The sequence below is a fragment of the Myripristis murdjan genome, chromosome 21 (assembly GCF_902150065.1).
Source record: "Myripristis murdjan chromosome 21, fMyrMur1.1, whole genome shotgun sequence".
Taxonomy (NCBI): domain Eukaryota; kingdom Metazoa; phylum Chordata; class Actinopteri; order Holocentriformes; family Holocentridae; genus Myripristis; species Myripristis murdjan.
In genome coordinates, this window is record NC_044000.1 from 27916325 (window position 1) to 27928587 (window position 12263).

Below are 12263 nucleotides of genomic sequence, written 5' to 3' on the forward strand. Positions count from 1 at the left end.
GGACAAATAGATCAGAGGAGATGGATGAAGCAGAGGAGAGTGATGCTGGAGGAGGATTTAAGGCGGCGCTGCCTTTAAGGCGCAGAGAGTGAGACAGCTCTCCTGCTGGGGGGGAGGCTGTGTGGCACCTCGAATCACAAGATGTGAAATGGAGAGCAGGTGGAGTGGAAAACAGTCTATTTCTATCCGTCCTGCCACTCCAAACCTTTATATGAGCAACAGCGGCATTCACACATGCAGACAACCAGGACAGATGGGTTACGTCACATGAACACAAACACAGAGGTATGTGGCACTCCTCATTCATGTAAACATCCCCGTCCCGCCAACCTGTTTGATTGACAGGTGATCACTGGGAAGTGCAGCACAGAAACACCACAGCAGTGAGAGCACAGTACCATAAATAGAGCCACCCCCCCTCCAAAAAAAAAAAAAAAAAAAAATCGAAAATGACGTAGATTTGTCCTGAGTAACCAAGAACGCCTCTCATCCTCACATAACCTCCACTTACCTGACTCAAAAACTGCCTGCATGTGGCCAAACTATTCAAATGTCAAATCTATTTGGCTTATTATGCATCTTGATCTAAATCACTGACACGGCATCTGTCTCACCCAGCTGCATTTGTCCCTAAATTTCACCCGGCTTGCACTGCAGCCGTGACTCTGCTGTCCTGACGGCAGTAACAGTCCCTGACATCTGCACACACGTGCAATAAAAAAAACAAAAAAAAAACAAAGAAAAACGTGCTCAAGCATAAATGTTACACAAATGTCAATAGAGTTGTATACAAGAACACATGCAGAGCTGTTTTTATGCTTATGTGTGCACGCTGTGTGCTTGTCTCTACTTGTGTGTATCCCAAACACTAAGACTGCAAAGACAAGCTGCTTTCACATTATCTAAGAGGCAGTACATCAGGAGTCCTTTTGATGTGAAAAAACAGCCGGCTGTGGTTCTTTAGATGGTATTCTTTCTGTTGTTTCGCTGTTGGTGGTTTTGTTTTTCTGCAGGAAACTCTTATCGCTGTCTTTCCAAACAAAAGCAAAACCTCACATAAATGTAATTTCATGTTTGTAGTCCAGTCCACTTAGGACTTCTCCCATTGTAGTCCCAGTTTACTTTAATCTTATTCTGCGTTATCCCTCCACAGGTCAGTTGTTTTAGCGTAATCCCAGAAAATGTGGGTGTGACCACCAATTATGCCGCGATCCACCCAGCAAAGATCTGAGGTGTTTTTTATATCTTGCAATAACAAGTGGAGTAAAAAAAAAATCAGAATCAAAATCAAATCAAACCCTCTCTAAACTGAGCTCTTTGTCAGTTTGTTTCCATCCTTCCATGTTTCATCTAAAGCTAATTGTAATATTCATTCTAGTTACCTTTATCCTTTGATATGGTAAGCACTGTCCTTTGATGGAAGTGTCCTATCAATGATATTATGGTCTTCTTTATGTTAGGATGAGTTATGGGCACACAAACGGGGGGTCCTATCTTCTATTTCCCACTTCCAGTCTCCTATTTGGTGCCTGGTGGCACTGGGCGGGGCCTTCTGATTAAAACAAACTGCCAAGCCTGTATTTTCCTCCTTTTGGATAAACATACACTTACATTATGGAGTGACGATCAGCGACAATGTCGTTTTAATTAAACTGGCTCATGTCTCGTAACATTTATCACTCCTTGTATTGCTGACATTAATAACGACTCCAAAATAGATGGTACATTATGCATCTAACTCCACCTCACGTCTTGTAACCAGTGTTTTTTAAAAAGGCGCTATATGCATACATAAAGTTTTACTAAGTTTAACCAAGGTCCTGTGGTAAGAACTGAAATCAGGAAAGTAAATTGAGAAAAATGTTCATTCTAATAGTTTCGCTTCCAGTTGATGAGAAAAGAAAGAACCTCCCATCTCAGCAAATCTGGCTTTACATCTTTTCCATAGTGGCCTCAAATAGTTTTAGGCAAAGAGAGACAGGGAGCGGTGTTAATTTTAAGATATCTAAACCCATCTATAATCACACAACTTTACCCCGGCAACATCACTGCTTTTGAGTTTAAGTCATTTATTTTATATCCTGATATATCACTCTGATCATATAAAATTTGCTTTATATGCAGTTAAGATATGATTTAAATAAGCCCAGTCCAGCCTGCCAAATGCTTTTTGTCTAATCTCAGTACCTCAGTTGACCATGAGCTCGTCTTTGCACCAGATATGACGTCCAATAACACACCCAATATGACTAGTTTCTTGTCTGCATATACAGACGCAGTTTGAGCAGGTACAGCCGACAACACTGACACAGCTCCACAGCAAATGAGGTCTTTGTACTTCTTAGGAAAAAGAGTCATGGATGCCTGAGTATTGAAGGTAACGGTCTGTTTCTAACTGCATCCTGAAATGTTTTGTGTAAAACACCTGGGGCTTGTCACTAAACTGCCTCAGTAGAATCAAATATGTGGACCGGAGCCGTGGTTGTCATCAGGGTCAGAGAAACACAGCTAACAACTGTATGGCAGCAAAGACAGCAAACAGACAGCATAAGCAGTAAAACACACTTATTATACATTAAAAATCCATTACTGCAGTTGTAGTTTCTTGTGGAGTTAGTTCAGTTGCTGATTCTCCTCTGTCAGGTTTACAGGCTTTCCTTGGCATTTTGTGAGCTATAATTGGCTGGTGATGCAGACTATTTGCTTAAAAAGGAGAGACAAAATGTGAAGGTTTTAAGCAATAAAATGTGTTTGTAGGAGTCTTTTTCGTGTCTCTTGCTTAACAGGAAGTCTCTGGTCTCATTTACCTCTGGTTTACGGTAATTAAAGTAATAATAAAAATAATGTGGTAATGACTTATTTATATATCTTTGTGTCAATCTCTTGCAGCGTTCGGTCCTTCATTCTCTCTAGTGAGCATGATGCCATGACAGCCAGCCGCTCTAAGCTTATACTTTCCACCCTGCTGCTTTTATGTCTTGACAGCTTCTCAAATCTGTTTTCACCCCATGTCGACCCCATGCATCGGGTGCTAAGAGGCCACAGCAAATCAATATAAACCTCAATGACCCCTCTATCACCACCAGTCCCACCCAGTAGGTCTGCTCTCGCTGCAGACCTGACCACTGCTTGACCCTGAAAAAACCTCACTCTGCACAAAGGACGCCAGCTCTGGGCCTCCCTACGGCTGGGGAGGAGGACAGCAAGCTAGAGAGATAGAGAGAGGGAGAGAGAGAGAGAGAGAGGGAGGGAGAGAGAGAGGGAGAGAGAGAGTGAGGGAGAGAGAGAGAGGGAGAGAGAGAGAGGGAGAGAGAGAGAGAGGAGAGAGAGAGAGAGAGAGAGGGGGAGAGAGAGAGAGAGAGAGAGAGAGAGAGAGAGAGAGAGAGAGAGGGAGGGAGAGAGAGAGAGAGTAAGGGAAAGAGAGAGAGAGGGAGCGAGAGAGGGAGAGAGAGAGAGAGAGGGAGGGAGAGAGAGAGAGAGAGAGAGAGAGAGAGGAACAATTCAGCCTGTATGTGAAGAAATGGGTAACTGCATTCCCACTTTATGTTGAATGAAAAATTCTCTGACCTCCCCATGACTAAATGATCTAAGCTCACGGCCTGATGAGCACTTTTGCTATTTTAACGGTGGAAAAAAAGGGTCACTGCATCAGGCACATGGTTCAAAAGGGTTGTACTTAGTCTCTTAATTAATTATGGGTGTGTTTTGGGCGTACATGCAATAAACCAATCAGATTGCCTTTAAAAGCCAGGTGGATTGCTTAGTGGATTGCTATCATAGGAGCACATTTGCCAAGTAAGAGGGAACGCTTCTCTGCAGGGGCAACAGATCTGCTTGTGCACAAAGTGAAAGTGTACCAGCAGATCATCTACAGCAGTGTTTCTCAAATGGGGGTACGTACCCCTGGGGGTACTTGGAGGAACTCCAGGAGGTACTTGAGATTTTTTACAATTATACAACACATAGATCCGACCGAGCAATCTGACTGATCAATCAGACGTTTAGAATGTGCTCCAATGAGCATGAGAGCACGGCTAGCTGTGCGCAAATAAAAAAATACTGAATCAATCACTGAAAATATTACTCCGCCTACATCTTATTGCCCGAGTCTGTGTGGTTTCTATGGCAACATGAAACGTTTCACTGAAACCAGCATTAAAAGCCGCTGTCAACTTTGTTCGCCAGCATAATGGATCGATTGGTTGTCAATTTTGATTTCTTTGGCGACCTAAGTTTGGATAAATGGATGAACGAGGAAGACAAGACAGAAGAGAAAAAGGAGAGATATGCGAGAGTGACGAGTGAAGAGCTGGATCAGCTGGAGAGGTCAGGAAATGAAGCCGGTATGGCCCGGTCAACGTCTTGGGCCGTCAAATGTCTACAAGACTACCTGACAAACACCAGGCAAACAGCTGATTTCTCACCTGTAAGGAAAGAAGAGCTAAACAAGATCCTCCGTGAATTTTATGGAGCTTTAATTTCTATAATGAAGAGAATGAAATGCCTTAGCAGATTCAGCACCACGGACAGTACCTGCTGAGGCAGATTCAGCACCACGGACAGTACCTGCTGAGGCAGATTCAGCACCACGGACAGTACCTGCTGAGGCAGATTCAGCACCACGGACAATACCTGCTGAGGCAGATTCAGCACCATGGACAGTACCTGTCAGATTTCCCATGGAGAGGTGCGGCTGTAACTCTGTTCTTGTTTGTTATCAGTTATTAATTAGCCTATTAATTGTTATTAATTTGTTCAGTCTTTATGAGTTTCCTGGGCCATTGATTTAATTAATTTGTCAATGTGTTTGCATCTGTACATTGAAATGAACATTTAATAAATCAACACATCTGTGAAAGTTGTCGTCTTTATTTCAGAGGTAAATTGATAACAGCCTGAAAAGGTGATTCTATAACTCTGTTCAGCCTTAATGTGACTGCTTACTGTCCTTACTTTTGCTGCTTAGCCACATTAATCGGAGCTGACGTTAAATTGGAGGGACACACCCCCAGCTGAAATAAAACATCTGCCGGTGAGTTTATGAAAAGACAGATGTTTGTTGTGGCGCCGACACTGGAAAGCAGTAGCCTGTATTTAAATATAACTGTTAATATGAGTTGGTTGTAGATACAGATCAGCTGTGCTGCTGAGTCGTTGTCAAACGTTGTTAATGACTTCTCAGTCATTAAAAATGACTGAGAAGTCAGCAGAAGTATAACTATCAGTCCATGAAAAAAACATTTTTTTCCAGCAGATATTCTAGTTACAACATGATTGAGCTAGCAGAGCAGTTTTGTTTTACTATGTTTGGTATTTATTAAGCTTCGGGAAATCAAGAGGCCCCCCACTTTCTCATCTGAAACACATTTCAGATGAGAAAGAAACCTTAAAGATTGTCATTCTGTTTTATTCTGTGTGACACAACTATACATTCAGGGCCCTATCTTGCGCCAGACTCCCTAAACCCACTATTTGCGGATTTAGGATTTAGGAAGAGGCGTTCCCCCGTAAAAGTTGCTATCTTGTGCACCTCCCGCTATCCGCAAAACACCTCCGCTACCCGCTATATTATGCATAGGTGTGTTTTGGGCGTTACGCCAGTTAAACCAATCAGTGTGCCAGGTGCCATTGCCTTTAAGGGCAGGATGCGCTATCCTAAATCCTAAATCCTAAACCCGCGATGAAGAGAGGGAGGTAGATTTTCTCAGGGCTTCTACTGAGGCTAAAGCAAGTTGGCTATATACATATTATATATTATATTATAGGCGAGTTAATTCGGGAGGTGGAGCCACATGTGTCCAAGTGGACGTGTCACAAGGTTGTACTGATTGAGTAAAATCCCCAGGTCACACCACACACACACAAGAGGCAGAGGTGGAACTATGTGTAAACTAATTTATTGACAAGGTAGATTTGGCAAATAAAATATTAAAAATAAAAATATAGCACAGCTGCTGGCTTATGATAAAACAATAAAACGTGCTGGCGTAAGTGTCCAATTAAAACAGTCTTTCCTCTAAACAGTCTATATGAGTAATATACTCAGTCCATTCTGGCGGCGTCCCGGTATCAGTCCGACCGTGTGCGTGGTGAGGCTCCGTCGGGGCGCGCATTGAAGCCGCCTGGGCGCGCTCTCCTAACAGCCCAAACTTTAGGGATAGCGGATAGCGGGTGGTCCGGACCACCCGCTATCCGCTATCCCTAAAGTGTGTGCGCAAGATAGCAACTTTAGGGATAGCGCATGAAACACGCCCACGACGCACCTCCAGGCGCAAATGATGCAGTCGGCATAACGGATAGCGGGTGGCGTGTGGCGCAAGATACCGTTTAGGGATAGCGGAAGTTCCTAAATCCGCAATTTGCGGGTAGCGGGTCGTGGCAGTGGGTAGCAGGTGGCACAAGATAGGGCCCAAAGTGTGTCATTTTCAGGACAGTGAACAGAACAGAAAATTAATATAAACTTCTGGTGAATCCCTAGTTGATTTTTTTGGTACTTGAGGGTGACAAAACCTGAGAAATTATTAAATCCCCTGGCTTCCGTGTCTAGAGTAGGCTTCTGAAAATCTCATGATTTTTCCAAAAGTTGCATGACCTGTGAGAGCACTGCAGTAAAGAGGAGAGAGGCAGCTTTAAAGCTGGAAACTGAGAAAGGAAGAAAAGAGAGAGGGACAGAAAGAGATTTAGTTGCAGCAAGGAAGAAAGGGAAAAATGGGAGATTTAGAGAGACAGGAAAAAAGTTAAAAGTGCACAAAGAGGAGAAAGAGATTTTGAAAGAGGTAGAAAAAAGAAAGAGAAAATCAGACAGAGAAAGTCAGACAGGCTCTATGTTGCAGAGTGAGAGAGAGGATGTTCACCTTTTGAGTTTGCGCTGGGTGAGACTAGGAAGAGGAGGAGGAAGGGGAGGAAGAGGAGGAGGAAGGGGAGGAAGAGGAGAAGGAGGTGGAGGAAGAGTTGCTGCTATTTCTTTGATATGCCTACTCACCTTGCCTTCGTCCTTCGGGCTGTCGCTCAGATGAACCACGGGTCCTGGATGAGTTTTAGTCGATCTGTGATGAGGAGGAAGAGGAGGAGGAGGAGGAGGAGGAAGACAAGAGAGGAAGAGAGAGACAGCAAGGTAAATGCACTGTGACAATATTATAATACGTCCCTTAGAGTGTCAGGAAACACTGATCGTATTCATTATTCAGTGCCGAGCAATGAGAAGAATTCTCTTTTCACTGCAATTTCAGCTGCATTTTGACAATCCATTTAACCCGGCATTTTAGGCTCTAAAATCTTAAAACTTGTTTCAGGATTTTTTTTTTCAAATCAAGCATCTTCTTCTTGACACTAGTGGAGTAATCTGCAAAATACACACATACACTGTATATTTACAGTTTTTTTTTTTGTGTTAATTTTTTTGTTTTCATAAGTGAAACTGCATTGGAAATCACCCGGACAGATAGAATTTTTCAGTTGTAAATAAATTTGCTATTAAGATTGCATGTGAAATTCACTTCTCGTCCTTGGTTTGCTTGTGTGTGTGTGTGTGTGTGTGTGTGTGTGTGTTTTGGTTGCTTTCAGTAGGAGGCAGCAGCTGGATACAGGAAAAGCAGGAAAGAGAAAAGAGGGACTGCATGATTGAGTTTGTGAGGTGGTCCTCCAGCATGGCACTACATCGCACCAGCCTGAGCCAACTGTGTCTTTGAACAAATCCAATGGCTGCTTTCAATCTTCCACCAAATTGCACTTTTTTTTTTTTTTTTTTTTAAATACAAACCTCAGTTGGTAGAGAGAGGCTGCTGCTGCAAGGTGATAAAAACATAAAACCACAGCAAGCTCTCGGTATTTTCTTATTGTGAAGCTGCAGTGGTAATAAGCCACGTTGTGAACAAACCATCCAGAATACACGACAAGCCATTACTGCCAGTGAAGTGCCATTATGGGTGAATGGCAAAAGCTAATCTTGCCACAGCAGTCATCCAGAACAAATGTACATGCAGCACACTTGCTCATGCTCACACAAAAGCAGAAAAAAACACACGTGCGTTTATGTCCCCCTGACCTTTTGCTGCATATCAACAAAGCCAGTGTTTCACATTGCAGTCACAGAAGAGTGTAATATAATCTGACATCTCTGCCTCTGACAGCACTTAGCGTGTATCTTGTCGAGATCGTCGCAGGGGAAAAGAAACGTCTACTTTTCTTTTCAGTTAGCGACTTTTCAATTTCCAGTCAAATAGGGCTGTCGTTTAATAGACAGAGCCTCGCCATTATGTCGAAGGCTGTTTGCTTTTGTCGAGGAAAGCTTTGCGCAGACTGTGTGCAGACAAAGTGGACTGCAGAGTTGCCGACTTCTCAGAAAGTTTTCTTTCCAAGGTCTCCGCTGCCTCACGGAGCGCAGACAGGCTTTGAAAGACACACAAAGCAAATCAGAGAGCGCATATAAACAACTAGAGAAGTGCAGAGGCTGATTTAGACGGAAATGGAATTCAAACTTGTTTTGTGCATAACTATGTTTGAAAGGATGGCAGAAAGGGGAACGCTCTCTCTCCCCCAGTCCAACATACCACAACAAAATGACTAGGAAACTGGTCCTGCCATTCCATCATCAACTGGTATTAATAAGTACTATTGGCCAGTTTCTATAAGGAACACAGTAAATCTACAACAGCGGGGGGTGACTACTAGTCTGGCCAAATTAGTTTCAGTTTGGCATATATATAAGCATATAGCATGTAGCATATATAAGATCCAATTATATGGAAACAAATCACACTTTGGGCTTATACACACACACAGGAGTAATTTAATGTTCAAGTGTAACCAGATAAACTGTAGAGTCCTTGATCTAATGCAAACATTGCATTATGCGGCTGCAGCCGTACTGTGACACTTCATGTTTGTTTATCTTTTCTCTGATTAACCTTGAAAACAGAAGCTGAATACGGAGCTGCTGCACAGACACACAAGCTCCACTAAAGAAATATCACCGGTGCTAGCCAAATATTTGGCAACATTTGCTATGCATGAAAAATGTGTTCCCCTCAGCGTCTCTTCACTTTAATTTCATGCTAGGGAAGAAACAACAAAATTACTAAAATTTTTGTGGAATGGTTTATTTATAAGCATTTTAAACTCCTCAAAATTTGAAACCTGCTCAACCTTGTAAATAAATGAAATGATCTCACTTAATTCCACTTGTTTAAGAAAAAAACTCTAAAGTAAATGACTTTGTATGGATATTTTTATGTATTTTTAGTCACGATGGTATATAATTTTCACAATAAATCAAGAGCAATGTACACAACACATAATAAAAGCTTCCAACAGACGTTCCCCCATAGAGGAGATGATCGAACTTAATTTTGTAGCACCTTGCTGCATAAATTTGCCTACTAATGAGTAAAAAAAAAAAAAAAAAGTCTTGAAACTAATAGGGTTCATATTAACACCACCCATGTGTAATGTCAAGCCAAATATGAATTAATTACCTTATTTAATAGCCTTGTCCGACATAATTGATAATCTTTAATATATGAGTTGCTTGGATTCAGTGTCTGAATGTGGGGAGAAACTCCTCCTGAGATGAAAAAAGAGTACAGGAAATGTCTCTGGATACATGCAGTGTGATTCAGACACACAATTAACAATCCTAATTTTTATCATTTGGGTGTCTCTTCTAACAAAGCATGGACATGTGTGGCACTTATGTTTTTTAGGCTACGTGTAATCTACCATTTCTAACGATGTTCAGACGTGTGTTTAATCCCTGTGGCAGCAGATTAACACATCATGTGCACACGGCAAAAACAAGCAGGCAAGATGTCAGTACAGACTGATCTGGATCCTGCACGTTTTGTATGTGTGTGTGTGTGTGTGTGTGTGTGTGTGTGTGTTTAGAGTTTCTTACATTAGGACACGGATGAGCCATATTACATATTAGGGTTAGGGTTAACATATTAATGTTTTAACTTTTAACCATCAGAACAGAGCACCTGCCTCTAGCATCCAGGTGGCGTAATTATTATTATTATTATTATTATTATTATTGCAGTCTGTATGTGTGTATGTATCTGTGAGCAGCTTTGTCTTGTGTTTACAGGCAGGTGAAACGCAGTGAACACACTCACTCTTGATCAGTTTATGCCACGCACGTTTTCAGGTTGTGTGTCTGTTTTTGGTTGTTTTCAGGTGCCGATCTGGTGCACGCCGTCCGTCACCAGCACACGTGACGAATCGATCCCCGCACACGCAGAGCCCGCCTGACCCAGCAACAAACTCTGTGTACGCAAGACCCTGAAATCACACTGACTGATGTTCAATCAGATGCTCTTTTCTTGAAGATCAGTCATAAAAAAGTGAGTCTTCCTGTTGTATCGAGCAGCAAGAACGCCGTGGCATCACGTGTTCGAGTTCATTTGCCTTCGGTGACGTTGCACGTCCTGCAGTGTGGATACTGCACGTGCACACACTGCGATGTTGGTGCATATACATTTATATACTATATAAAGAATGTGAATGGAATATGGAAACATACAAAAACAAAAACACACATATACATACAGACAGACAGATACTTTTGCTACATACTGAGACAAAGAAAAAATGATTGAAAAATGTGCAAAACAAACAAATCAATACTTTTAAATAAATTATCATCTGTATGCAACAATAAGAAGCCATCTTTGTTTTGCATCAGTTGGTTAAGATGTGCAAAATGCATGTCATATTCACATTAATAAGCTGCGATCACACACACACACACACACACACACACACACAGACATCTTGTGCTCCAGCAGGTGCAGGGGCGCCATGGCAACCAGTCACCCATAGGGTACAGCGGATAGTAAATAACCAACATGGCAGGTGAGAAGGAGGGAAGGAGGGCAGGAGGGAGACAGCGATGTGCAGAGATGAGCGGAAGAGGGAAGTGAGGACACGTGATGCATCTGAGTGAAAATGAGGACATTTGTGTGTGTGTGTGTGTGTGTGTGTGTGTGTGTGTGTGTTACCTTGTGAATGCACGCTAAAGAAAAAGGACTCAGTAGAGGCTTTGTGGCATGAATCTATCCGCAGCCTGTGTCAAATAACAGCTAAATATAACCAGGAACAAACGGGGGACCTGAAACAGCCTCGATCCCTCCAGCAGGACACGTGAAAAATGTGTTTTCTGATAAGATTTGTCTCAGTGTACGTTACTTCTCTGTCTTGTCTTTGGTGCTTTGATCTCCATTTAGTGGTACTGGTTCCTCAACACCGTTTGCCTTGAGATCTGTCCATTCCACTTTTTCAACCACTAAGGGCTCTAGTTTCCCGGCGCAGCGCGGGGTGGCGCAGTGAGGCGAACCCCGCGCAGAGCTAGTTTCGACCGGCGAAACGGCAGAGGCGGACAGTGTCCAAGTTTCGCAGGCGGAGGTTCGCCGAGATGGGAGTGGCGGCGCAGCGGGGGGAGGTGCCGACAGATTCGGCTTGGCGCAGTGACAGTTTCGTGCCAAAAGGCTGCGCCGAGGTGCGCCAAAAGCTCGCCATCTGAAACCACGTCTACTTTCAGCGCAAGGCGGAGCGTAGCCGGCGCAGTGGAAGTTTGGCTGGCTGGCGCACATCACCAAAACCTCACAATCAGCACAAACGGTGCCAATCTCTTTTGATCTGACATCAGCTGTGACGGGACAGTTGATATGGAGATATATGTATGTGCTGATTGTGATCGTAGCATTGAATAGTGTTTTTTTCGGTATTTATTGCATCGTTCATGTGCCTGACATTCCGGAAGCCTGCCTGTGAGGTTTTGGTGACGTGTCCGCACTGCTCGCCGGTCTCCGCTCCGCGCCTGTCTCCTGAGCTCCGCTCCGCCTGCGGCAGTAGACCTCCATGTCAGCTGTGTAAACTTTCATTACGCCTTCGCGCAGCGCATTTTAAAGGCAAGGACAGGGGCTCATTTGATTGGTTACATGTGAATCGGCTGTGTCAAACCCACTCCACGCCTTCTCTCCTCCCTTGCGCCGGTAGGAGGGACGGCGGAGTACTTGCGCCACCGAGAACGGCGTGCCAAACTTGGAAAATCCGCCTGGCCACACCCAGTTGGCGAAGCGCATCTGCGCTACGCCCCCGCCTCGCCTGGTCTGCGAAACTAGAGCCCTAAGTTTTTATTTGTGCACATAAATTAAAGCTCAATCACGGCCTCACCTGTGGGTGCAGCACACAGAGCGATGTGAAATTTAAGCTCTGGTGGTGTAACACAGTGGTGCTCAAACTTTTCTCAATAATGCAGCCCCTTT

The 12263-nt window shown here is 43.5% G+C and overlaps 1 protein-coding gene across 1 annotated transcript in view; it reads right to left on the reverse strand.

The window, feature by feature from the left end:
- stxbp5l (syntaxin binding protein 5L) overlaps window positions 1-12263 on the reverse strand; it is a 240638-nt gene that overhangs the window by 97150 nt on the left and 131225 nt on the right. Inside the window, exon 7 of the mRNA XM_030080730.1 lies at window positions 6983-7046. Within this exon, the coding sequence (XP_029936590.1) occupies window positions 6983-7046 (64 nt within the window). The remainder of the gene's footprint in view (window positions 1-6982; window positions 7047-12263) is intronic.